Below are 26786 nucleotides of genomic sequence, written 5' to 3'. Positions count from 1 at the left end.
AGAGGGAGACTCTGTCTCAAAAAAATACATATTTTTTAAAATTTAAATTTATATATATTTAAATAAATTTATATATATATATATTTAAATATTTGTGTGTGTATGTGTGTGTATATGTCTATATATAGACCAAATAAAATACCTGGCTTGGGCCCTGGCAGCAGCCTGTAACCTGCATGTTAGCAGGGACAGGGGTGTCTGAAGAGCTTGGTGGCAAAAAGTGCTCCTTCCTTGCTTAGGAGCAGAGAAGGCATGGGCTCTCTTGCTGTCAGTCTGGGAGGAGGGTTCAAGGAGGTTTGGCCTCCTAGGGACTGGAGACGCCCTGTCCTCTTCATTGCCTTGTACTAACTGTCTGTCCACAGGCGGAGCTGGTCACCACCCACAAGTGCCTGCACCACGAGGTAAAGCGGTTGAATGAGGAAAACCAAGGGCTCCGGGCCGAGCAGCTGCCATCCTCAGCCCCCCAGGGCCCGCAGCAGGAGCAGGGCGAGGAGGAATCACTGCCCAGCTCTGTGCCAGTAAGCCGAGTGTGGGCACTGAGAGCCTGGAGCCACCGTGAGGGCCCCTCCTCCCCAGGCAGGGCAGAGCATTGGTCAGGACCAGCCAGGGTGCTGTGTATTTGCTTGGCCAACTCATTTGCCTTCTCTAAGGCTCAGTTTCCTCATCTGAGAAATGGAACCATACATGCTTTCCAGCATTGGCATCAAAAGAAAATGAGTTAACAGAATGCTTGGCAGGAAGGAAGCAGTCATTTGGTTGGTTTGCTATTTTTAAGTGACACGCGAGCCACAAGATTGAATTTATCATAATCTTTGGTTTGTAGCAACCTGCCATCATGGATCTATGCCTGGCCTTTGTCAACTTAATTTCTTAATAATATGGCTTATTAGCCAGGCATGATGGCTCACACCTGTAATCCTAGCACTTTGAGAAGCTGAGGCAGGCAGATCACTTGAGGTCAGGAATTTGAGACCAGCCTGGCCAACATGATAAAACCCCGTCTCTACTAAAAATACAAAAAAATTAGTCGGGGCCGGGCACGGTGGCTCACGCCTGTAATCCCAGCACTTTGGGAGGCCAAGGTCAGTGGGTCACCTGAGGTCAGGAGTTCGAGACCAGCCTGCCCAACATGGCAAAACCCCATCTCTACTAAAAATACAAAAATTAGCCTCGTTTGGTGGCAGGCACCTGTAATCCCAGCTACTTGGGAGGCTGAGGCTGGAGAATCGATTGAACCCAGGAGTCGGAGGTTGCAGTGAGCCGAGATCACGCCATTGCACTCCAGACTGGGCAACAAGAGCGAAACTCTGTCTCAAAAAAAAAAAAAAAAACATTAGTTGGGCATGATGGCTCGTGCCTGTAATCCCAGCTACTTGGGAGGCTAAGGCAGAAGAATCACTTGGCCTGGGAGCCGGAAGTTGCAGTGAGCCAAGATCGCGCCACTGCACTCTAGCCTGGGCGAGAGAGCAAGGCTCCATCTCAAAATAATAATAATAATATGGCTTATTAATAAATTGATTAGAAATAGATCACTTGGTGGCTGGGCACAGTGACTCACGCCTGTAATCACAGCAGTTTGGGAGGCTGAGGCAGGAGGATCATTTGAGCCCAGGAGTTCAAGACCAGCCTGGACAACAAAGCAAGACCCTGTCTCTACAAAAAATAAAATTAAAAATATTAGCTGGGCTTGGTGGCTTGCGCCTATAGTCCCAGCTACTTAGGAGCCTGAGGCAGGAGGATCACTGAAGTCTAGGAGTTCAAGATCAGCCTGGGCAACATGGTTGAGACCCTGTCTCTACAAAAAATACAAAAATTAACTGGGTGTGGTGGCCTCCACCTGCAGTCCCAGCAACTCAAGTGTCTGAGGCGGGATGCTTGAACCTGGGAGGTTGAGGCTACAGTGAGCTGTGATTGTGCCACTACACTCCATCCTGGGCCACAGAGTGAGACCCTGTCTCAAAAAAACCCAAAAGACAAAAAACAAAAAAGAACCGTGGGGCACCTCCTTCCCCACCCTGAGATCCGTCCACTTCCGGGCACCTCCTCCCCATTCCTTGGCTCTGCTTTGCCCTTGCAGTCTTTGTTGTTGTTTTCATTACATGTACAGTGCGGTGCTTAACTTTCATTGTTCTTGAGCTTTACAAAAGGGTTTATTTTATTTTATTTTTATTTTTTGAGACAGAGTTTTGCTCTGTCGCCCCAGCTGGAGTGCAGTGGCACCATCTCGACTCACCGTAACCTCCACCTCCTTGGTTCAAGCAATTCTCCTGCCTCAGCCTCCTGAGTAGCTGGGATTACAGGCGCGGGCCGCCAGCTGGCTAATTTGTTGTTGTTGTTGTTGTTTGTTTTTGTTTTTGTTTCTGTTCGAGACGGAGTCTTGTTCTGTTGCCCAGGCTGGAGTGCAGTGGCGCAATCTCAGCCCACTGCAATCTCCGCCCCCTGGGTTCAAGCGATTCTTCTGCCTCAGCCTCCGGAATAGCTGGGACTACAGGCGCCCACCACCACGCCCGGCTATTTTCTGTATTTTTAGTAGAAACGGAGTTTCACCATATTGGCCAGGCTGGTCTCTAACTCCTGACCTCAGGTGATCCGCCCACCTCAGCCTCCCAAAGTACTGAGATTACAGGCGTGAGCCACCGCGCCTGGCAAGGGTCTCTTGCTGTAGGTAATCTGCTGAACTTTATGGTTGGGACTCTTCCTGAGCGCCCTCCACGGTGTGGGGCGTGGTCGTGTGTCCTGAGCTTCCTCCGCTGGGCCAGAGCGCGCCTATCCTCCCAGACGATGGGCATTTTGGGCTCTTCCCCGCTTTAGCCGTTTGCTTCCATCCTCCCTTCCTTCCCCGTTCCTCCCCACAATCCCCGTCTGGCTGGTGGCCCCTGCCCTCCTGCCCTCCTGCCCCGGCCCAGCAGGTGACTCCTCGTGTCCCTTCTAGGAGCTGCAGCAGCTGCTGCACCGCACGCGGCAGGAGGCGAGGGCCCGGCTGCAGGCCCAGGAGCATGGGGCCGAGCGCCTGCGGATCGAGATCGTGACGCTGCGGGAGGCTCTGGAGGAGGAGACAGCGGCTAGGGCCAGCCTGGAGGGGCAGCTGAGGGTGCAGCGAGAGGAGACAGGTGAGGGGAGGGGAACGAGCTCCCAGCCCCGGGCCCAGGGCCCCTGTCGGCCCTGCAGGGAGCCACTGGGGCCCAGGCGTGAGCAGCAGCGGGGAGGGGAGAGAGGCTGGCCTTGACCTCTCTCTCTTACCTTCCCACAGAGGTGCTGGAGGGTGAGTGTGTGCTGGAGGTGATCTTGGGGATCGCCCACCCTGGCTGGGCTAGGTGGGGAAAGGGAGAGGGCGTGGCCCTGACCTCGCCCTGCCCTGACTTCCCAGCCTCCCTGTGCAGCCTGAGGACGGAGATGGAGCGGTTGCAGCAGGAACAGAGGAAGGTGAGGGGGAGGGCAGGGGGACTGGGAGGAGAGGGACCCAGCTGCGGAAAAGACCCTCCCCCACCCCTCCTGCCCTCTGTGTCTCCCTCAGGCCAGGTGGGAGGAAGCCCTGGGGCAACGGCTGGCCATGCACCCTCCCATCTGGCCCAGGCCTAGCCAGGCCCAGCTCAGTGTGGTGTCTGTCCCCGCAGGCCCAGCTCCCAGACCTCCTCTCAGAACAGAGGGCCAAGGTGCTGCGGCTGCAGGCAGAGCTGGAGACCAGTGAGCAGGTGCAGAGGGATTTCGTGCGACTGTCCCAGGCCCTGCAGGTACAGCCTGTCCCAGCCCGCCAGGCTGGCTGGCTCGCTCCACTCTGGGTGACCTTTCCTGGGTCTTGCAAGGACAGTTCCCTGGTTAGGGGAGTCCTTTCTTCCTCCTGGGGCTGGCATGGTCCTGTCCTGAGCTATTACTCAAAAAACCCTGAAACTCTTGTGTGAGCCTTGGTCAGTCACCTGAAGCCCTCAGTACAGGGCATGGTGGACGCTCAGGGCATTTGTGGCGTCAGCCCCACAAAGGTGGCCCCTGGCTCCACTGGTCCCAGGCCCTGCCCTTGGGGGCTGGCAGGTGGGGTAGGGGCTGCGTTTCCCCACCAAGTGCACTCTGTTCCCCTCGTCCGACCCGGCAGGTGCGCCTGGAGCAGATCCGCCAGGCTGAGACCCTGGAGCAAGTGCGCAGCATCATGGATGAGGCACCACTCACAGACGTCAGGGACATCAAGGACACCTGAGGGGTCAGGATGTCCCCACCCCCACCCTGGGAAAGACGCCTTTCCCCACTCCAGAACCATGAAGCCTGGCTCTGGGGTCTTGGATGGCTTCTCCACCGTCCCTGAGCCTGGGGTTGAGGGGACTGACAGGGGCCACCACTGCCCCGCCCTCCAGCGCCTCCTCCCAGGGTGGCTGGCCCTCCTGTTCTCAGGGATCACACCTGGGTGAGGGGCCCAAGCCCCTCCCGGAACCAAAGGTGCAGGCTCAGGCCTGCGGCTTTCTGGCTGCTGTGCTGCCTCCTGGGTTCCAGCCCTCCCCTGCCCCCTGGGCTCCAGCCCTCCCCTGCCCCCAGCCCGTCCCCTGCCCAGGGCACAGCCGAGCCATGGGGGCTGGGAGTCCCCATCAGAGGCAGTGAGGTGGGCCCCGGCCCTGGGACAGGCAGCTGCCTTCTGGTCTGCATGACACTAAGACGCTTGTCCACAGTGGCGACCCAGGCCTCCAAGCTTGCACAGAGGCAAGGCCAGACTTTTCCGTCATTTATTTTCAATAAATAAGCAGCTCAGCGCAGTCGGTCGCCTTGTCCCTGCAAGCCCCTCGGGGTTGGGAAGGGGAATTTACAAGGTTGAGAGGGAGGCGGGTGGCCGAGGGGGAAGGAAAGGGAAGCGGACGTGTTTATAAACAGACACATGATGGGTGTGGGGGACGGGACGGGGGTCTGTGCCACAGCTCTGCCTGAAGATGCGTCACTATTGGGGTGGGGAGGACAGAGCAAAAGGACGTTCACTTCCTTCTTTCATCTTCTGGATCTGGAAAGGGAAAGAGAAGGGATGAGGCAGGCGGCGGGAGGGCAGCGAGGTCCCTCCCAGGTGCGTCTCCCAGGCACACACTTACCTGGAGGCTCAGAAGCTTACCACCCTGCCAGTTCCTCCCTTACTCACCTGTGTCCCCAGACACCCCGCCCCCACCACTGCAGCCCCACAGCAAAGACAGCCCAGCACACAGCCAGCGCAACGCAGCGCAGCAGACGGGCCCAGAGGCTGGCACTGCCCAGGGCCTGGGAGCCGAACTGACGCCCAGTGGGAGGCCAGCGGCCCACCCTGACTGGAAGCGCAGCAGCAGCAGTGGCAATGGCTCCAGGTGGAGCTGCGAGCGCAAGTGACCTTGGATGCGATGCGCAAGGGGCTGAGGGGGCGTGGGTGGCAGAGGCACAGCAGCTGGGCTGAGGGCAAGAAGGGGGTGATACCTGTGACACGGGCTCAAAGAGATGGAGGAGGGGGAACAGTTATCCTATGGCCAGAGAGGACAAGAGGCACCGTTATCAAGGCGGGGAGGTGACATGGGGGCTGTAGGGGCTGTGGGGGCTGAGGAGGCAGTGGGGCTGCCCTGGAGATGTGGCCCCTGCAGGCGCGGGGGGAACGGGGCGGACAGGGGTCCTGCCAGGGCTGAGAAACTTACCACCTGCAAAGTAGGGGGCGGAGCGGGGGCGTCGTCATGGGGAAGGGGCTGTGGTGGGGCCAGGGCTTGGGGACAGAGAGGGCACTCCTTACCCTCTAGGTAGTTCCGAGCAATGAACTTGAGGATTTCGTCGAGCCCAATGACTGGCAGTGAGATCTTGAGGACCATGAGCCACTGGGTGAGGTCCAGGGCCCGGAGCTTGAAGATCATCTGGGGCAGGGGACAAGCACCCTCTCAGGAGGGGGTGGGGAGGGAGCCAGAGACCAGCACTGCCCAGCCCACTCCCATCAGTCTCCCGCATCAGCGCCCCTGGTGGGAGTGGTCATGGGCCCGCCGTGGGCTCCCCAGTGCTGGGGTGGGTGGCCCTGGGCGGAAGAAACCTCACCGGCAGGGGGTCAACATAGAGGATGAGGAAGTGCAGGGACATGGAGAGGCAGATGGAGCCCAGCAGCCAGATGTTCACCCAGGGTGGCATCCGCAGCAGGGACTGGTTCTCAGACAGGCTGCAGAGGGGAAGGGGAGGGAGAAGGCACAGTGAGGAGGGAGGAGGCGGGCGGCGCAGTGGAGGACATGGGCAGTGGCCTCGGGAGGGTGGTGGGTGTAGCTGGGGAGCCCCTACCTGTTGAGTGCATTGCACATCTCGATGGTCACCAGCACGGACAGGGCCATGGTCATGGGCTCGGGGGCCTCGAAGACCTCACAGTCTATGCCCTCGAAGTGGGTGTTGTCCTCGGTGCACTGCATGAAGTGAGTCTGCAGGGAAGGTAAAGGAGACTGCGGTCCAGGGCCACCTCCATGCCACCCTCCTGGTCCCCTCCTGCATCCCTGCACCCTCCTGGTCCCCTCCTCTGTGGCCTCCCCCTACCAGCTGGCTGTAGTTGACATGAGGCCCGTCCTCAGCGTACAGGAACCACCAGGCAGCCGCTCCCACAGTGGCTGCACCCACATAGCCTGTGGTGGAGAGAGGGGAGTCGGGGGTCAGGGCTGGGGAGATAGGGCGCATCGAGGGTTGGGGGCCTCAAGTGGCCATGGACAGGCTAGCCAAGGAAGAAGACCCTCTCAGCACCTGTGTGGGGGAGCTGGTGTCCCAGAGAGGGGGTTAGTCCCAAGGGCTGGGGAGGATCGAGGAACCCCTCCAGCTCACCCCCAATTGCCATGTAGCGGAAGAAGAGCCAGCCACTGATGAGGGGCTCCTTGGGGCTCCGGGGGGGGCGGTCCATGATGTCCAGGTCTGGTGGGTTGAAGCCCAGGGCTGTGGCTGGGAGCCCGTCAGTCACCAAGTTCACCCACAGCAGCTGCACCGGGATCAGGGCCTCGGGCAGCCCCAGGGCAGCGGTCAGGAAGATGCTGCAGGAAGGAGGGGGTCACATCTCTGTCCTGCCTCCCAGACCTGCAGCCACCCCACCGGGACCCCGGCTTCCTCCTGGACGCCCACCCAGCTGCTCACCAGACCACCTCGCCCACGTTGGAGGAAATGAGGTAGCGGATGAACTGCTTCATGTTGTTGTAGATGGCGCGGCCCTCCTCCACAGCAGCTACGATGGTGGAGAAGTTGTCGTCGGCCAGCACCATCTCGGAGGCAGTCTTGGCCACGGCGGTGCCAGATCCCATGGCAATGCCAATCTCAGCCTTCTTCAGGGCAGGGGCATCATTGACGCCATCACCTGTCTGAGGGAGGAGGAGGAGGTGGGCTTAGGGCACCTTCACACATCCCTCCTTTTTTAAAAAGTTTTTATTTTAGGGATGAGGTCTCACTGTGTTGCCCAGTCTGGTCTTAAACTCCTGGGCTCAAGCAATCCTCCTGCCTCGACCTCCCAAAGTGTTGGGATTACAGGCGTGAGCCACCACACTTGGCCAAAAGCTCAGTTTAGAACAAAGATCGGCACACTTTTTTTTTTGAGACGGAGTCTCACTCTGTCGCCCAGGCTGGAATGCAGTGGCGCAATCTCGGCTCACTGCAACCTCCGCCTCCCAGGTTCAAGCATTTATTTTGTCTCAGCCTCCTGAGTAACTGGGACTACAGGCATGTGCCACCACACACGGCCAATTTTTGTATTTTTTAGTAGAGATGGGGTCTTGCCATGTTGTCCAGGCTGGTCTCAAACTCTTGACCTCAGGTGATCTGCCTGCCTCAGTCTCCTTAAGTTCTGGGATTATAGGCGTGAGCCACTGCACCCAGCTTTTTTTTTTTTTTTGAGACAGGGTTTCACTCTGTTGCCCAGGCTGAAGTGCAGTGGTGCAGTCATAACTCACTGCACCCTCAAACTGTGCTCAAGTGATCCTCCCACCTCAGGCTCCCAAGTAGCTAGGACCACAAACATGTGCCACTGTGAGGCTAAATTTATTTTTAAAGTTTTGTTTTAGTAGAGATGAGGTCTTGCTATGTTGCCCAGGCTGGTCTCGAACTCCTGCTCAAGTGATTCGCCCACCTCAGCCTCCTGAAGTGCTAGGCCCAGCCCACATATCCTCCTTTAGACTCTTCCTTCGGGGTCTGAATCCCCACCCTTCTTGCATCTTACCAGGGCCCTCCTGCCCTGGGCCCCACTCTCCCCAGCACAGTCATCTGGTCATCTCCGTGGGCACTAAGGCTGCGGCCGCCTGGGGCCTCTCACCATGGCTGTGATCTCATCGTAGGACTGCAGGTACTCCACAATCTTGGACTTGTGCGAGGGCTCCACGCGGGCGAAGCAGCAGGCACGTCTGCAGGCTTCCCGCTGTTCAGCCAGGGGCAGGTCGTCAAACTCTCGGCCCGTGTAGGCGCGATCGGCCACCTCCTCATTCTCCCCAAAGATGCCAATTCGCCGGCAGATGGCAATGGCTGTGCCCTTGTTGTCCCCAGTGATCATGATCACCCGGATCCCGGCGTCACGGCACAGCTGGATGGAGCCCGTGACCTCCTTGCGTGGAGGGTCCAGCATGCCCACTACACCCACGAATGTCAGGTCCGTCTGGGGAGATACAGCACAGAGCCATAGGTCAGGTGGGGATCTGGAAAACTCCCCTGGAGGAAGCTGGTGGGGGGTAGGGATGGGGTGAAAGGTCAGGAAGTGGTGGAGGGTGGCGGGAAGCCTGAACCCTGGGCTTGCAGCCTCAGGGCCTGGTGTCAGACCTCAGTGCGGCCTTGGAAGCTCAGAGGCAGGAAACGTCTCATTCATCTAAGCACCTGCAGGTGCTGATGGTGCCAGGCCCATCGTGGGTTCAGATCGTATCTTTTTTTTTTGAGACAGGGTATTGCTGTGTCACCCAGGCTGGAGTGCAGTGGTGCAACGGTGTGATCATAGCTCACTGCAGCCTCAATCTACCAGGCTCAAGCGATCCTCCTACCTCACCCTCCCAAGTAGCTGGGACTACAGGCATGCACCAATATGTCCAGCTAATTTTTTTTTTTTAATTTTTAGTAGAGAAAGGATCTCGCTATGTTGCCCAGGCTGGTCTCAAACTCCTGGGCTCAATAGATCCTCCGGCCTCGGCCTCCCAATGTGCTGGGATTACAGGCGTAAGCTACCACACCCAGCCCAAATCGTGTCTTTCCTTTTTTTTTTTTTTTTTTGTTTTTTGAGATAGACTCTTGCTCTGTCACCTATGCTGGAGTGCAGTGGCAATGGCATGATCTCAGCTCACTGCAACCTCCGCCTCCCGAGTTGAAGCGATTCTCTGCCTCAGCCTCTCGAGCAGCTGGGATTACAAGGGCGCACGACCACGCCTAGCTAATTTTTTTATTTTAGTAGAGACTTGGTTTTACCATGTTGGCCAGGTTGGTCTCAAACTCCTGACCTCAAGTGATCTGCCAGCCTTGGCCTCCCAAAGCGCTGGCATTATAGGTGTGAGCCCTGACACGTGGCCCCAAATTGTGTCTTTTTTTGGGGGGGGCGGGGGGATGGAGTCTCGCTCTGTTGCCCAGGCTGGAGTGCAGTGGTGCGATCTCTGCTCACTGCAACCTCCATCTCCCAGGTTCAAGTGATTCTCCTGCCTCAGCCTCCAGACTAGCTGGGGTTACAGGTGCCCACCACCACGCCCGGCTAATTTTTGTATTTTTAGTAGAGATGGAGTTTCACCATATTGGCCAGGCTGGTCTCAAACTCCTGATCTTGTGATCTGCCTGCCTTGGCCTCCCAAAATGCTGGGATTACAGATGGGAGCCACCATGCCCAGCCAAAATGTCTTTCATAGAAAGAACGTGAACTGGAAGTGAGGTACTGCTTTCTGCTTTTGGCAGTGCCACTACGTGACCCACAACTTAGAAGAAATCCCCTGTATAAAATGAAAGGAGGGACTGTGGTGCCGTTCCGGTGCTGGTCCAGTACAAGTAAGGAGTCTTTGCCAGAACACAGATCAACTGTCTCGAGACAGTCTCGCTACAGAAAACACAACAGCTGAACCCCCCATGTGCTAAGTGGCATTGGCTCCTGTTCTGGTTCAAGTGGCTCACCTTGTCACCGACCACAGACCACATTTGCTAGATGATTTCCAAGGTTTATTCTTTCTCTCTTTTTTTTGTGTGTGTTTTTTTGTTTTTTTGTTTTTAGAGACACGGCCTTGCTTGTCATGCAGGCTGGAGTACAGTGGTGTGATCATGGCTCACTGCAGCCTCCAACTCCTGGGCTCGAGTGATCCTCCCACCTCAGGCTCCCCAGTCGCTGGGACTACAGGTGTGTGTCACCATGTCCAGTTCATCTCTTTTCTTTTAACATTTTTAAAAATGTATTTTACTTTTTACCCAGACCCACATGAATTTAACAAGCTAATTAAAAAAAAATTTTTTTTATAGAGATGGGGTCTCACTTCATTGCCCAGGCTGGTCTTGAACTCCTGGGCTCAAGCACTCTTCCCACCTCAGCTTCCCAAAGTGCTGAGATTACAGGCGTGAGTCATTGCACCCAGCCTCCCAAGGTTCTTTGAAACTAGTGTCCTATGATTCCATGGCCTGTACTAAGGAGCCATCGACTTGACTGACGAGGTAGGAAATGATCCGGGTGGTGGAGCTGTGAGTGGATGGCTGGGACCCGGCCCTTCACCAGCTCCACGACAGTGGGAGGCTCCCAACTGCTTACCTCATACTCCAGGAACCTGGCAGAGTCATCCAGGACCATTTCCTCTCGCTTCGGGGGGGTGTCCCGGGTGGCCAGGGCCAAGCAGCGCAGGGTGTCCCGGCCAGTGCCCCACTCCTTGATCACCGCCATGATCTTCTCCTTCACCGGCCCCGTCAGTGGCACCCGGGTGGTGCCAACTCGCACATAGTTACAGCGGTCGATGACGCCCTCGGGGGCACCCTAGGAGACCAGAACAGCATTCAGAGACCACCACTTTCCTTCCAGGGCACAGTGATGGGGCCAGGAGTAGGAAGAAGAGGGGGCTGAGGCACATTCCAATTTCTGACCTTGACAAACATCTTGTTCCCCACAGCAGCCCGGGAAGATTTGGCTGGGGAGCAATAGACAGACATGGACTTTCTGTCTCGGGAGAACTCCAGGGTGAACTCCTTCTTCATTAGCTGGCGGATCACCTGGAGAGGAGACAGGGAGGGGAGACCAGTCCTCTTAAAATGGTCAAAAAGAATCTGGAGGTCAGAGCAGACCCCAAGTTAAGGCTGAGACGAACGCTAAGTCTGGTCCCTACAGCACAAAAGAAGAAAATCCCAAGGCTAGTGTTGCCATGGTGCTTCAGGGTCCTAGGTTAAAGCACAGAAGAAACAGGATGGCCTATTGTGGCACTGTCCCATAGAACTTTCTTTATTGGTCAGGCGCGGTGGCTCATGCCTGTAATCCCAGCACGTTGGGAGGCTGAGGCGGGTGAATCACTTGAGGTCAGGAGTTTGAGACCAGCCTGGCCAACGTGGTGAAACCCTGTCTCTACTAAAAATACAAAAATTAGCTGGGCAGAGATTGCAGTGAGCCAAGATCGTGCCATTGCACTCCAGCCTAGGCGACAAAGCGAGACTCTGTCTCAGAAAAAAGAAAAAAAAAACTTTCATTGTTTGTTTGTTTATTTTTATTTACTTATTTTTTTCTTTAGAGACAGAGTCTTGTGCTGTCTCCTAGGCTGAAGTACAGTGACGTGATCATAGCCCACTGTAGCCTTGGCTCTGGCAATCCTCCTGCCTCAGCCTCCCAGCCAGCTGAGTAGCTGGGACCACAGATGTATGCCACCACTCCAGGCTAATATTAAAAAAATGTTTTAGAGATAGAGTCTCCCTATGTTGTCCAGCCTGGTCTCACTCGTGGCCTCAAGCAATCCTCTTGCCTTGGCCTCCTAAAGCATTGGGATTACAGGCATGAACCACCACACCTGGCCCTATAACTTTTAGTAATGATAGAAATGTTATGTGATCTGCACTGTACAATTGGTGTAACTGAGCAATTGCTGTGGAGCATTGGAGGTACTCTGTATATTATTTAATTTGAATTAATTTTTATTTATTTATATTGAGATGGAGTCTTGCTCTGTTGCTCAGGCTGGAGTGCAGTGGCGCAATCTTGGCTCACTACAACCTCTGCCTCCCAGGTTCAAGCCATTCTCCTGCCTCAGCCCCCCGAGTAGCTGGAATTACAGGCACATGCCACCATGTCCAGCTAATTTTTGTATTTTTTAGTAGTAGACCAGCCTGACTAACATGGAGAAACTCTGTCTCTACTAAAAATACAAAATTAGCCGGGCATGGTGGTGCATGCCTGTAATTCCAGCTACTCGGAAGGCTGAAGCAGGAGAATCACTTGAACCCGGGATTACACCATTGCACTCCAGCCTGTCTCAAAAAAAAAAAAAAAAAAAAAAAAAAGAAGGCTAGGCGCAGTGGCTCACGCCTGTAATCCCAGCACTTTGGAGGCCGAGGCAGGCGGATCACCTGAGGTTAAGAGTTCAAGACCAGCCTGACCAACATGGGGAAACCCCGTCTCTACTAAAAATACAAAAATTAGTTGGGCGTTGTGGCACATGCCTGTAATCCCAGCTATTCAGGAGGCTGAGGCAAGAGAATTGCTTGAGCCCAGGAGGCCGAGGTTGCAGTGAGCCGAGATGGCCCTATTGCACTTCAGCCTGGGCAAAGGAGAGAGACTCCATCTCAAAAAAAAAAAAAAAAAACTCGTCTCTACTAAAAATACAAAAAGTTAGCTGGGCGTTGTGGCTTGCATCTGTAATCCCAGCTACTAGGGAGGCTGAGGCAGGAGAATTGCTTGAACCTGGGAGGCAGAGGTTGTGGTGAACTGAGATAGTGCCACTGTACTCCAGAATGGGTGACAGAGCAAGACTCTCAAAACAGACAAACAAACAAACAAAAAGAATGAAAGCCTTTTTCAACAAATGTATCATGGATACTTCTCCAAAAAAAAATTAAAAAATGAAAAAATAAAAAGAACAAAAAATCAATAGCCAGGAAAAGTGGTGCATGCCTGTAGCTTCATCTACTTGAAAGGCTGAGGCAAGAGGATCGCTTGAGCCCAGGAGTTCAAGGCTGCAGTGCACTGTGATCACACCTATGAATAACCATTGCACTCCAGCCTGGGTGACAGGCCAAGACCCCATCTCAAAAATAAATAAAAATTTATGTTTGCATTATTATTTATAAATTTTAAAAATTAATCCTCTATTGACAGGTATTTAAGTTGCTTTCAGTTTGTTTGTTTATTTTGGAGACAGGGTCTCCCTCTGTTGCTCAGGCTGGAGTGCAGTGGTGCAATCACTGCTCACTGCAGCCTTGACCTCCTGGGCTCAAGCAGTCCTCACACCTTAGCCTTCCTAGTAGCTAGAGTACAGTTTTGCGCCACCACACCCAACTAATTTTTTTCTTTCTTTTTTTTCTTTCTTTGTTTTTTTGTTTTTGTTTTTGTTTTTGTTGTAGAGATGGGGGTCTCACTATGTTGCCCAGGCTGGTCTTAAACTCCTGGGCTCAAGCGATCCTCCCACGTCAGCCTCCCAGAATGCTGGGACTACAGGCATGAGTCTCTGTGTCTGGCCCGCTTTTTTTGTTATATTAAATAAAGTAGCAATGAGCATTTTGCATATACAAAACAAGAGAGAAAGAGAGAAATGTGGGGAATATAATTCCCCAGAGAGAGGTGCTTAATGGAGACATTCAGCAAGTATCAATAGCAGTAACTGAGAGTGACAGCCCTAGAAGTGGCCGGGTTCATCTGGGCAAGGAAAGGCTTTCCCTATAGGTGCAGTAGCCACATTTCCCAAATCCTAAGTCAGGACTTATGATCTGCTGAAAATAAGTGCTTCTAGAAACAAAGGAATAACAGATGAAGTTGGGACTGCTCCTGGCTGGGTCCCTTGTGGTTTCCGTGTCCAGCTTTGTCCACTTCAACTCAGGACACAGCAGGCAAAAGTGATCATAGATCCATCAAGGGCATAGCCGCCAGGCAGCCCCAGGGACAATGGGTCCCACCCACATCAGCCTGTGGAGAAGCTGCGGGGGCTGTCTGCTGCCTGGGTGAGGTCCCAGCACAGGCACTGGGCTCTGCCCAACTGGGGCTTCTGCCTTCCTCTAGTCTATGCAGCATAGAGTGGAGACAGCCCTGTGGCAGGGGCTCCGCAGGCTCACCGAGTTGCAGGCGTTGGCTCTCTCCACCTTCGAGAGGCTTCTCACATCCGTGTTGAACACATTCATCTTCTCCACCAGGGTGGTGAGTGCTGTCTCAGTGGCCTCGCCCACCTTCTCATAGACACCTTTGGCCTGAGATGGGCAGAGGAGGAAGAGGAAGTCGGTGCCCCAGGCTCCTACCTGTCACACCCTCCTTCCACCTAGCGTAAGAAGGAAGCAAACCACTGCCTCCCTTGCACCCTGGCAGAGGGCTGGGTGTACTGGGTCCCCTTCCTCCAACCCTTTCCTCTTGGCCTTCGGAGGAGGCCCAGACTCTGAGCCAACTGGAAGGGGAAGGAGAGGTTACCTCATTGAAGTCCAAGGAGGAGTCATTGCAGAGGGCACAGATGGTGGCCAGCTCCACCAGCCCGTCATACTGCCCTGGCCGGACTGGCTTATCATTCTTCAAGCTGGCAGCAGGGTCAGGGGAGGAAGGGACAGAGACAGTGGAGAAGAACAGGGAATGAGATGCAGAGAGGGCACAGGAAGAGCAGGCAGCAGAGGGTCAGGAAGGACAGTGGGGAGAGCCAACTTGGATATCAGGAGAGAGAACAAGGTCGAGGAGGAAGAGGGGAGTGAAAGGAAAGCAAAACCACATGGAGGGCCCCAGGGAGAAAGGGAGTGTGGGAAGGGGCGTGAGGAGCTGGGGAGAAGATGCCTGGGTGACTTACACCTCTCCCTCTGGAGCGTAAGTGGAGCCAGTGATGGAGAACTCATTCAGGAGGCAGATGTCCCCATCCACCTTGTCAATGATAAACATCTGCAGGGGAGAAGGGCAGGCACACAGATGTCCACCTCTCCCCATCCCAAGGCGGGCACCTGCATCAAGGGAGGCCCGCACTGCCAACACCTACCCTCCCACCATTTCCCTCCTACTCACCCCTCCTTGTCCCCCCCGTATACCCTACCCACTTCCCACCAAGCTGTTGCAATCATTCTCTATCAACAGCCTTAAAACAATAGTTACTGAGGCTGGGCGAGGTGGCTCACACCTGTAATCCCAGCACTTTAGGAGGCTGAGGTGGGTGGATCACCTGTCAGGAGTTCAAGACTATCCTGGCCAACATGGTGAAACACTGTCTCTACTAAAAATACAAAAATTAGCCAGGTGTGGTGGTGCGCGCCTGTAATCCCAGCTACTCCAGAGGCTGAGGCAGGAGAATCACTTGAACCTGGGAGGCAGAGGTTGCAGTGAGCCGGGATCGTGCCATTACACTCCAGCCTGGGCGACAAGAGCCAAACTCTCAAAAAAAAAAAACACACACACACACAAACAAGAGTGACTGCAGGCTGTGCTGGAGCTTCTGTAGACCAGTTAATAAAATAAGATGGAACACAGTAAGGTATAGTGGGGACTGTGGCAAACAGCCCACCTATTGGCACCTGGACCATCTATAGCTCCAGCTGCATGTAGCCAGATCTTCCAGTTTTGCAGGAAAAGCTAGAAATTCAGGTTATCTTCCTATGAAATCTCTTGACTTTTTCTTTTTCTTTTTGTTTTTTAAGATAGGTTCTTGCTCTGTTGCCCAGGCTGGAGTACAGTGGTGTGATCATAGCTCATTGCAGCCTCGACCTCCCGGGCTCAAGTGATCCTCCCACCTCAGCCTACCCAAGTATTTGGGGCCACAGGCACATGCCACCATGCCTGTCTCTCTCGCTCGCTCTCTTTTTTTTTTTTTTGGTAGAAATTGGGTCTCACTATGTTGCCCAGGCTGGTTTTGAACTCCTGGGCTCAAGTGATCTTCCTGCCTTGGCCTCCCAAAGCGCTGGGAGTACAGGCACCCACCATGATGCTGGGAGTACAGGCAACTACCATGCCCAGCCTCTTGACTTTCAAATATATGGGCAATTCTTTTTTTTTTTTTGAAGATGTAGTTTCACTCTTGTTGCCCAGGCTGGTGCAATCTCGGCTAACTGCAACCTCCGCCTCCCGGGTTCAAGTGATTCTCCTGCCTCAGCCTCCAGAGTAGCTGGGAGTACAGGCATGCACCACCACACCCAGCTAATTTTATATTTTTAGTAGAGACGGAATTTCGCCGTGTTGGCCAGGCTGGTCCCGAACTCCTGACCTCAGGTGATCCAGTCACCTTGGCCTCCCAAAGTGCTGGGATTACAGGCATGAGAATTAATTAATTTTTATGAAACACGACAGGAGCCAAGTCACACGAGCCTGTGGTCTGGCTCTGTGGCCTGTGCGTTAGAGGGATGTGGAGAATGCAGTGCCCAGGAGGAGTGGCCTACTCTGAACCCTAGGCAAATGCAACAGAGACTGGGCTTTTCATTCCCGAGGAGAGATGGTTAAGATGAGTTCCAAGACAAAAAAGTTCTGTGGTCAGAAAAAAAACTTGGGAACCTCTGGGTTAAAGCAGAATCCGTCTTCTTTACACAGTCAGCCTCCTCTAAGGCTTTCAAATACCAGCAGGCATTGTGGGTCTCGCCCAGGAGCCAAGGTTACAGCCTTTCTCGCCCTGATCTGACCACACAGCCCTCGCTTCTCAGAACAGCAATTTCTAGTTCATGGGTGTAGTCTTCCACAAAACTCTGTGAAGGGCAGGGGTTCTTGGCCTGAGGTCAGTGGAAGACTCCGCAAGGAGCCCAAAAACTGAGACAGCCAAGAAAAAAACGACAGCTTTTCTTGTTCTCAAGCTGACATCTGACATTTCCTTCCAGTTATGCATGTTGTCAACAGACCACATTAGTATTAGCAAAACCTGTGACTGTCACCAATTTAATCACAGATACTTTCCTCCTATCACATTACCACTGTTGCACATCTCAAAATAGCATAATTTATGCTCACCACTGCTTCAATATTATGATAGTGCTTAGACCCACTTCGAGAACTCGCTAATTAATGCCTTAATAAAGAAGCATGTATGTTGCCAAATTGCAAAGTTGTTTTTAAAATATTTTGATAGAACTGTATTTCACAATCATTAGTTTCCTCTGTAACCCTATGTATCTTTCCTATGTATTTTTTTTTTACTTTTTTTATTTTATTTTATTATTATTATTTTTTGAGACAAAGTCTCACTCTGTTGCCCAGGCTGGAGTGCAGTGGTGCAATCTTGGCTCACCGCAACCTCTGCCTCCTGGGTTCAAGCAATTCTCCTGCCTCAGCCTCCCAAGTAGCTGGGATTACAGGTGCCCACCACCACGCCTGGCTAATGTTTTGTATTTTTAGTAGAGACTGGTTTTCACCATGTTGGCCAAGCTGACCTCAGGTAATCCGTCAGCCTTGGCCTCCCAAAGTGCTAGGATTGCAGGTGTGAGCCACCACATCTGGCTACCTTTTTTTTGTTTTTTGAGACAGAGTTTCGCTCTTGTTGCCCAGGCTGGAGTGCAATGGCACGATCTCGGCTCACCGCCTCCACCTTCCAGGTTCAAGTGATTCTCCTGCCTCAGCCTCCCAAGTAGCTAGGACTATAGGCATGTGCCACCATGCCCAGCTAATTTTGTATTTTAGTAGATACAGGGTTTCTCCATGTTGGTCAGGCTGGTCTTGAACTCCTGACCTCAGGTGATCCACCCGCCTCGGCCTCCCAAAGTGCTGGGATTACAGTCGTGAGCCACTGCACCGGGTCTTTTATATTTTTTTCGAGATGGAGTTTTGCTTTTGTCGCCCAGGCTGGGGTGCAATGGTGTGATCTCGGCTCACTGCAACCTCCACCTCCTGGGTTCAAGTGATTCTCCTGCCTCAGCCTCCTTAGTAGCTAGGACTACAGGCATCTGCCAACATGCGCAGCTAATTTTTGCATTTTTAATAGAGACAGGGTTTCTCCATGTTGGACACGCTATTCTTGAAATCCTGACCTCAGGTGATCCACCCACCTTGGTCTCCCAAAGTGCTGGGATTACAGGTGTGAGCCACCGTGCCCAGCTTCCTATGTATTTTTAAAACAGAATCCTGGCCGGTCGCAGTGGCTCACTCCTGTAATCTCAGCACTTTGGGAGGCCGAGGCGGGCAGATCACTTGAGGTCAGGAGTTAAGAGACCAGCCTGGTCAACATGGCGAAACCCCATCTGTACTAAAAATACAAAAATTAGCTGGGCGTGATGGTGCATGCCTGTAGTCCCAGCTACTCGGGAGGCTGAGGAAGGAGAATCACTTGAACCTGGGAGGTGGAGGTTGTAGTGAGCCGAGATTGGGCCACTGCACTCCAGCCTGGGTAACAGAGTGAGACTCCATCTTAAAAAATAAAAATAAAAAATAAAAATAAAAAACAGAATCCTGTTTTGTTTATTTATTTTTTAACTTTCTATTTTATCTTTTAAAAGATGGGGTCTCACTGTGTTGCCCAGGCTAGTCTAAACTCCTGGGCTCAAGTGATCCTTCCGCCTCAGCCTCCCAAAGTGCTAGGATTACAGGCGTGAGCTACCATACCTGGCCCTATTTTATTTTATTTTTGTGTGTGTGAGACAGGGTCTTGCTGTGTCATGCAGGCTGGAGTGCAGTGGTGTGATCACAGCTCACTGTAGCTTTGACTTCCTGGCTCAAGCAATCCTCTGGGTTCAAGTGATTCTCCTGCCTCAGCCACCTGAGTAGCTGGGACTACAAGTTGTGCACCACCACATCAGGCTAATTTTTTTTTTTTGGTAGAGATGGACTCTCACTATGTTGCTTAGGCTGGTCTCAAACTCCTGGGCTCAACTGATCCTCCCACCTTGGCCTCCCGAAGAGATTACAGACGTGAGCCACCACCCCTGGCTTATTTTATTTTATTTCATTTCATTTCATTTTAAGACAGAGTCTTACTCCGTTGCCCAGGCTAGAGTGCAATGGCGCAATCTCAGCTCACTGCAACTTCTGCCTCCAAGGTTGAAGCGATTTTCCTGCCTCAGCCTCCCCAGTAGCTGGGATTACCGGCACGCACCACCATGCCCGGCTAATTTTTGTATTTTTAGTAGAGATGGGGTTTCACCATGTTGGCCAGGCTCATCTTGAACTCCTGACCTCGTGATCTGCCTACCTTGGCCTCCCAAAGTGTTGGGATTACAGGCGTGAGCCATTGCACCTGGCCTGTTTTATTTTATTAATATACATTTGAAATATTATCCTGAGAAGAGCTCAACTGCAAAGGGGTGTGAGGCACAGAAAAGATTAAGAGCCCTGCTTCAGGAAATGCTGTTCACGGTCGGTGTTGGCAGTCTGGCTGGGCCCTGTCATGAGTGACCATTCTGGAGAGCCATCTACTTCACAGGCAGAAGCTCTGGGGCCACACAGACTTGGGTTTGAAGCTCAACTCTGTTATTTATTAACTGTGCATCTTGGGGGAAGTCATTTGATCTCTCAGAGCCTTTTTCCTCCTCTAAAAAAGGAAGTTAGGCTGGATGCTGTGGCTCACACCTATAATCCTAGCACTTTGGGAAGCGAACAGGGGCACATCCCTTGAGGCCAGGAGTTCAAGACCAGCCTGGCCAACATGGCGAACCCTGTCTGTATTAAAAATGCAAAAAAATTAGCCAGGCGTGGTGGCAGGCACCTGTAGTCCCAGCTACTAGGGAGGCTGAGGCAGATGAATCCCTTGAACCCGGGAGGCAGAGGTTGCAGTGAGCCAAGATCACACCACTGCACTCCAGCCTGGGTGACAGAGTGAGACTCTGTCTCAAAATAATAATAATAATAATTTTTTTAATTTAAAAAAATGAAGATAATGAGACCATCCTCTGAATGGGCTATTGTGAGGGATGAGAGACGATGTGTGGCAGTGCCTGGTGCATGGATGGTGGTCAGAGTGAGCTGTCTGGCTGGGGCACAAGGGTCTTCTCTGATCCCGTTCATGGCAGACGGGATGGCGTTCTACTGCCCTTTGAGCATTTTGCAGGCCCAGATGAGAAGCCAGCAGTGATGACGGGAGACCTCTATCTTTGGAGGGCCCATTTAACCCCCACAGGCAGCCTTCTGACTGAGCGCGCTGCCCACACTGCTCCTAACCTTGCAGACAGACATCTGGTTGGTGGTGAGGGTGCCTGTCTTGTCGGAACAGATGACAGAGGTGCAGCCCAGGGTCTCTACAGAGGGCAAGCTCCTTACAATGGCGTTCTTCTTTGCCATCCGACGGGTACCCAGGGCCAGGCAGGTGGTGATGACTGCAGGAAGACCTGTGGGGAGGGACGGAGGGCGTGAGGGAACCTGCAAGGGGATGGAGGGTGTGGTCTGTAGTCTGCTAAATAGTAACCCCCAGCTGGGCACATTGGTGCACACCTGTAATCCTAGCACTTTGGGAGGCTGAGGTAGGAGGATCACTTGAGGCCAGGAGTTTGAGACCAGCCTGGGCAACACAGTGAGACTCCTCTGAAAATATTTAAAAATTAGCTGGGCATGGTGGTGACTGCCTGTGGTACCAGTTACCCGGAAGGCTGGGACAAGAGGATTGTTTGAATCCAGGAGTTCGAGATTACAGTGAGTTATGATTGTGCTACCATACTCCAGCCTAGGCAACAAGAGTGAGACCTTGTCTCTATTAAACAAACAAACAAACAATGATGGTCCCTAAACATACCAGATCCTAATCCCTGGAGCCTGTAAATGTTACCTTACTTGGAAAAGGGGTCTTTGGGCCAGGCGTGCTGGCTCATGCCTGTAACCCCAGCACTTTGGGAAGCTGAGGCGGGTGGATTGCTTGAGCTCAGGAGTTCGAGACCAGCCTGGCCAACATGGTGAAACCCCGTCTCTACTGAAAACACAAAAATTAGCCAGGCATGGTGGCGTGCACCTGTAATCTCAGCTACTTGGGAGGCAGAGGCAGGAGAATCACTTGAACCCAGGAGGCAGAGGTTGCACTGAGCAAGGCCGGGTGCAGTGGCTCACACCTGTAATCCCAGCACTTTGGGAGGCCGAGGCAGGCAGATCACGAGGTCAGGAGATTGAGACCATCCTGGCTAACACGGCGAAACCCCATATCACTAAAAATACAAAAAAATTAGCCAGGTGTGGCGGCATGCGCCTGTAGTCCCAGCTGCTAGGGAGGCTGAGGCAGGAGAATGGCGTGAACCCGGGAGGCAGACTTTGCAGTGAGCCAAGATCACGCCACTGCACTCCAGCCTGGGTGACAGAGCAAGACTCCATCTCAAAAAAAAAAAAAAAGAAAAGAAAAGGGGTCTTTGCAGATGGGATTAGCAAATGGGAGGAGAAAAGAAAGGCTTTCGTACCTTCGGGGATGGCAGCCACAGCCAAGGCCACGGCAATCTTAAAGTAGTAGATGGCCCCGCGGAACCAGGAGCCCCCATGGACAGGGTCGTTGAAGTGGCCAATGTTGATAAGCCAGACAGCCACACAGATGAGGGAGATGACCTTGGAGAGCTGCTCCCCAAACTCATCCAGCTTCTGCTGCAAGGGGGTCTTGTCCTGTTCTGTGGCAGCCATTTGGTCTCGGATCTTCCCAATCTCGGTGCTCACGCCGGTGGTGGCCACGATGCCCAAGGCCTTGCCAGCTGCAATGTTGGTGCCCTGGGAAGGGAAAGAGAAGGCAGGGAATCAGGCAAGAGGTGACCCTCATGCCGCATCTCCCCACACCATCTCTTCTCACACGCCATGTTTCTCTCCAACCCGGGCACCTGGCTTGACTGAGTGTGTGACAGCTGGTCCCGGATTGCTCACCGAGAAAAGCATGTTCTTCTTGTCCTGGTTGACAGCTCGGGGGTCAGGAACGGGCTCTGTGTGCTTGATGACAGATACAGACTCGCCTGTGGAGAAGGGGCCAAGGGGTTTTCGGATGATATCATGTCCTTCTCCCAGGCTTCCCGCGCCTCTCTCCCTGCTCAGCAGGACAGCTCCTGGTAAGGACCAAGTAGCCATCCTGGGGGATGTCTGGACTCTGGAAGAAGCCACTGAAGGCAGCTAGGAAGTCCATTGCTCCTTTTTTTTTTTTTGAGACAGAGTTGCGGTCTTGTCACCCAGGCTAGAGTACAGTGTCAAGATCTCAGCTTGCTGCAACCTCCCGGGTTCAGGCAATACTCCTGCCTCAGCCTCCCAAGTAGCTGGGATTACAGGTACATGCTGTCACACCTGGCTAATTTTTTTTTTTTTTTTTTTTTTTTTGTATTTTTAGTAGAGACGGGGTCTCACCACATTGGCCAGGCTGGTCTTGAACTCCTGACCTCAAGTGATCCGCCCACAGCCTCCCAAAGTGCTGGGATTATAGGCCACTGTGCCCGGCCAGAAGTCCACTGCTCTTAAAAAGACCTTGACCCAAGCCCCAGCTTGACCACTAACAAGCTGTGTTTGATCACCTAACTTCCATGTGCTCGCTCCTCTGTAAAATGGGGACAAGGACATGCACACTGCAAAACAATGTCTTGGGTGAAAATCAAATAAGTGGACATATTTGGAGCCACACTTTTAACTGTCAAGCATGTTTCTGGGAGGAAGGGGGACCTACCCTTACGACCATGCCTCCCTCACCCTAAGAGCAGGGGCTCAGGAGCAAGCCTGGGCCAGCCTAGCCCTTGCCCCCTGGGACCATGGGGAATGTTTTCTGCCTCTTCTTCACTTCTCCCTGCCAGTGCAGAAACAGAAGCAGCTATGGTGGATTTATAGAGACAGGGTCTTGCTCTGTTGCCCAGGCTGGAATGCAGTGGTGTGATCATAGCTCACTGCAGCCTCAAACTCTTGGGTTCAAGTGATCCTCCCACCTCAGCCTCCCAAACAACTGGGACTACAGGTGTGCAGTACAATGCCCAGCTAATTTTTAAAAAAATTTTATAGAGATGGGGTCTTGCTCTGTTGTCCATGCTGGACTGCCATGGTAATCATAGCTCACTGTGGCCTCAAGCTTCTGGGCTTTGGCAATCCTCCCACCTCAGCCTCCCAAGTAGCTGGGACTACAGGTGCACACCACCACACCCAGCTAATTAAAAAAAAAATTTTTTTATAGAGATGGGGTCTCGCTGTGTTGCCGAGGCTGGTCTGAAACTCCTGACCTCAAGTAATTCTCCTGCCTCAGCCTCCCAAAGCACTGGGATTACAGGTATAAGCCACCACGCCTAGCCTAGCAGCCATGGTTTTCAGTGTATCTGAACCCCCTATCTTGTCCTAGAATCTCATGGCTCCTCCCTGGAGGATTTTTGAGGAGGCTGAAGGAGACAGGACAGTTCTTGAGGTGTGTGTGGCCCTATGTCCATGTGGAAGGGGTGGGCTGGCGGCTATCTAGCGAGTGGGCAACAGCATCCAGCCTTCTCCCACTACCTGGCCCGTTTCAGGCTTGGGACAGAATGGAAACGTCAAGCAGGTTGGGTGCAATGGGTGGCTCACACCTGTAATCCCAGCACTTTGGGAGGCTGAGGCGGGTGGATCATGAGGTCAGGAGTTCAAGACCAGCCTGGCCAAGATGGTAAAACCCTGTCTCTACTAAAAATACAAAAATTAGCCGGGTGTGATGGCGGACGCCTGTAATTTCAGCTACTCTGGAGGCTGAGACAGGGAATTGCTTGAAGCTGGGAGGCAGAGGTTGCAGTGAGCCGAAATCGTGCCACTGCATTCCAGCCTGGGTGACAGAGCAAGACTCCATCTCAAAAAAAAAAAGAAAACGTCAAGCAGTGCTGCCACTGCCACAGCCACTACTAGCAAGCTAGGGGGAGGCCCCAGTGCTGGGTTTTGTTTTGTCTTTTTTTTTGACATGGGGTCTTGCTCTTGTTGCCCATGCTGGAGTGCAATGACATGATCTTGGCTCACTGCAGCCTCAGCCTCCTGGGTTCATGCAATTCTACTGCATCAGCCTCCTGAGTAGCTGGGACTACAGATGCCTGCCACCACGCCTGGCTAATTTTTGTATTTTTTGGTAGAGACAGGGTTTCACCATGTTGGCCAGGCTGGTCTCTAACTCCTGACCTCAGGTGATCCACCCACCTCGGCCTCCCAAAGTGCTGGGATTACAGGCATGAGCCACCTCGCACAGCCTTTTGTTTTTTATTTTGATAGAGACAGGGTGGCCCAGGATGGAGTGCAGTGGTGTGATCACAGCTCACTGCAGCCTTGACCTCCTGTACCCAGGTGATCCTCCTGCCTCAGCATCCTGAGTAGTCAGGACTACAGGCACTCAACAACATGCTCACCTAGTTTTTAAAATTTTTTTGTAGAGACAGGGTCTCTCTATGTTGCTCAGACAGTGAGGGTTCTCTGTCTTTCCACTCACCTCCCCCTTGTTGCCTCTTCCTCCCCACATCCCATCCCCATGCATCTTCCCACCCAGGCCAGCAGACCTGTCAGGATGGACTGGTCAACCCGCAGCGTGGTGGATTTGATGGCGAGGATTCGGATATCTGCAGGGACTTTGTCCCCCACTGTGGAGAGAGTAGGGAAGAGGGAGGTCACTTGGGAATAAAATTTTCTTCCTTCCTAAGAAAAACCCAATCTGTGTCTGACTCGTTCTCCTCATCCATCCTTCAGGTCTCAGGGAGGCTCCCAGGGCTTGCATCAGGCCCTCGGGATGAGCTCCTGAAGCTGGCAACCCCTCATCGTGACACCCATCCCTTCTGTCCCTGTGTCCATGACAAGATGGAGTCTCGCTCTGTTGCTCAGGCTGGTCTTGAACTCTCACATCTCTTCCCACTGGCTGTGAGCCCTGAGAAGGGATGGGCAGGTGTACTGCTCAGCACATAGTACGTGCTCAATAAATGCCCACTGAATGACTGGAGGGGAAATTAGGGACAGTCCAGCTGTAGGACAAGAAGCTATAATTGAGATTGGGAGACAGGAGTGAGAAAGGCAAGGAGGAAAGGCAAGGAAAGAACTCAGGGAAAACGGTGCGTTAGAGAGAAGGGGTGTCGGGGTGAGAGAATGAAGTGGACAGCCAGGGAAGGCAGGGAGAAATGGGAAAATATGGAAATGGAGAAAATCGAGGGCAACCAAGAGGAACAGTGGAGGGCAAGGCAGGAGAGGAGTGAGTGGAAGGTATGAGTGGGCAGGACTCAGGGCAGCAGGGGGCGCAGGGTGGTCATGGAGAGGACCACGTATCAGGAACCTGACAGCCCAGTCTGAGCATTTCAGGGAGGCAGGGAGGCGGGGAGCCAGGGAGAGTGAGCTGGGGACATGGACAAGACAGGACGGGATGGGACTGGAGAGAAGCGGGGGGTGGGCAGGAAACAGGTGTGGAAGAGTGGGGCGGGCAGCACAGGCTGGAGAGTGAATGGGTGGAGGTGAGGCCAGGGAGATGCACAGGTGGGCTGGCAGGCCATGGAAACCACCTTGTGGGGCGGCTGGAGAGGTGGATGCCTAGCCAGACTCAGAGACCTTAGGAGGAGGCTAAGAACCTCCCAGGGCCACTGCCTAATTCCACACTGGTCCCACGGATGGTACTGGGGACAGGGTCCAATCACTTTCCTTTCCCTCTGTTTCTAAGGCCCCCTCCTGTGCCAGAGGAAATGGACCGAGGAGGGAGGAGGGAGGTCGGGATAGAGTAGGGCGGGACACCCTGTCACCCAAGCCCGCGTGATATTTATAGACATTCATGGAGCTGACTTCATGCTGTCACGGTGGCAAGGCTGCCCTGTGATGGGGCGCCGGGGTCTTCAGCCTGCCCTCACTCCCTCTCCCCAGGCTCCCTGGGGTGGTGACTCGGGTGTCTGCTACAGGGAAGGAGGCCTCAGAAGAGCCATTCCCCCTGGCAGGGGCCTGGAGCTTCGGGAAGGCCTGCTCAGGGCAAATATAAAAACCGCTGAAGGGGGCAGAATCCCAGTAATCTTAGCCACCCGGCCCCCACCCCTCCCTGGCCAGGCATTAAGTGTCCCTTGCCGCGGGCGGGGCCCTCCTTGAGCTCCCTCCTCCCCGGTCCCGTGCTCCGTGCCGGGCCTGAGTTTCCCTTACATGGTCGGGGGCTGGAGCCTTCGGCCTCCCTCCTCCCTTCTGCCGTCGCTCCTTCCCCTTTGAGAGGCCTCAAGGGCACAGAGAGGTCAAGACTGAAAGCTGACCAAGCTTGGGGTGGGTGGAAGGAGTGGGAAGCCAGGCCCCGGGAGGGGGTGGAGAGGGGGCCATTGGCAGGGACTGGGTTCCACCTGTTGCCTGCGAGTGCGAGTGCAGGGTGAGAGGATGGAGAGCAGGGGGTCTGCCTGCAGCCTCAGGGACAGGACTGGCTGTTCCTGCTGAGACTCCACTGGGGAGGGGGGGCTGTGGCCAGAGTGGCCTGAGATGACCTTCTGAGGAGTCGGAAGGAGAAGCAGACTCCGCCATCCTCCTGGACACCCGGATCTGAGCCTGACCAGCCCCCGGCGTCTCCTAGTCCTCGGCCCCAAGGCCTCCCATCCTGGACCAGCCGTCCCTGTCACTCACCAGCCACCTCCACAATGTCCCCGGGGACGATGTCCCGAGCCTTGATCCTTTGCACTGACTTGCGGTCAGCCCGGTAGACCTTCCCCATCTCTGGCTCATACTCCTTCAGGGCCTCGATGGCATTCTCTGCGTTCCGCTCCTGAGGAGACGGTGGAGGAGGCAGGGTTATACACAGGAGGCAGAGTTATGGAGTTGCGGCTCCTGGCACAGGGGAGGCAACAAAACCCCACACGGGCAGGGGTGTGTGTATGTTGAGGAAACTGTCACCTACAGCTGAAAACAGGTGAGAGGGTTTTGGGGAGAGAATAAAAAAGAATCA

At 53.7% G+C, this 26786-nt stretch overlaps 2 protein-coding genes across 7 annotated transcripts in view; one reads left to right on the top strand and one right to left on the bottom strand.

Moving 5' to 3' along the window:
• RABEP2 (rabaptin, RAB GTPase binding effector protein 2) overlaps positions 1 to 4736 on the top strand; it is a 22426-nt gene extending 17690 nt beyond the window's left edge. For 2 of the 3 annotated variants that reach the window (XM_055298276.2, XM_063612015.1), the window contains 6 exons: positions 363 to 518; positions 2933 to 3110; positions 3251 to 3262; positions 3368 to 3423; positions 3615 to 3731; positions 4088 to 4736. In XM_055298276.2, coding sequence (XP_055154251.1) covers positions 363 to 518; positions 2933 to 3110; positions 3251 to 3262; positions 3368 to 3423; positions 3615 to 3731; positions 4088 to 4189 — 621 coding nt within the window. In that variant the 3' untranslated portion in view covers positions 4190 to 4736. The remainder of the gene's footprint in view (positions 1 to 362; positions 519 to 2932; positions 3111 to 3250; positions 3263 to 3367; positions 3424 to 3614; positions 3732 to 4087) is intronic. The other variant, XM_055298277.2, reaches the window with a different exon arrangement.
• The window catches only part of ATP2A1 (ATPase sarcoplasmic/endoplasmic reticulum Ca2+ transporting 1), a 25667-nt gene continuing 3573 nt past the window's right edge, over positions 4693 to 26786 (bottom strand). For 2 of the 4 annotated variants that reach the window (XM_055298263.2, XM_055298264.2), the window contains 18 exons: positions 26468 to 26606; positions 24403 to 24483; positions 21803 to 21888; positions 21355 to 21652; positions 20138 to 20304; positions 14874 to 14962; positions 14510 to 14612; positions 14164 to 14295; positions 11002 to 11127; positions 10676 to 10894; positions 8237 to 8572; positions 7072 to 7292; positions 6769 to 6971; positions 6490 to 6575; positions 6244 to 6377; positions 6010 to 6127; positions 5717 to 5834; positions 4693 to 4975 (listed from right to left, as the gene is read on the bottom strand). In XM_055298263.2, the coding sequence (XP_055154238.1) occupies positions 4950 to 4975; positions 5717 to 5834; positions 6010 to 6127; positions 6244 to 6377; positions 6490 to 6575; positions 6769 to 6971; positions 7072 to 7292; positions 8237 to 8572; positions 10676 to 10894; positions 11002 to 11127; positions 14164 to 14295; positions 14510 to 14612; positions 14874 to 14962; positions 20138 to 20304; positions 21355 to 21652; positions 21803 to 21888; positions 24403 to 24483; positions 26468 to 26606 (2682 nt within the window). In that variant the 3' untranslated portion in view covers positions 4693 to 4949. Of the gene's footprint in view, positions 4976 to 5412; positions 5457 to 5716; positions 5835 to 6009; positions 6128 to 6243; positions 6378 to 6489; positions 6576 to 6768; positions 6972 to 7071; positions 7293 to 8236; positions 8573 to 10675; positions 10895 to 11001; positions 11128 to 14163; positions 14296 to 14509; positions 14613 to 14873; positions 14963 to 20137; positions 20305 to 21354; positions 21653 to 21802; positions 21889 to 24402; positions 24484 to 26467; positions 26607 to 26786 lie in introns of all 4 variants that reach the window. The other 2 variants (XM_063612004.1, XM_063612005.1) reach the window with 2 other exon arrangements.

The sequence above is a fragment of the Symphalangus syndactylus genome, chromosome 11 (genome assembly GCF_028878055.3).
Source record: "Symphalangus syndactylus isolate Jambi chromosome 11, NHGRI_mSymSyn1-v2.1_pri, whole genome shotgun sequence".
Taxonomy (NCBI): Eukaryota; Metazoa; Chordata; class Mammalia; order Primates; family Hylobatidae; genus Symphalangus; species Symphalangus syndactylus.
This window is presented reverse-complemented; position numbering and strand designations above follow the sequence as displayed.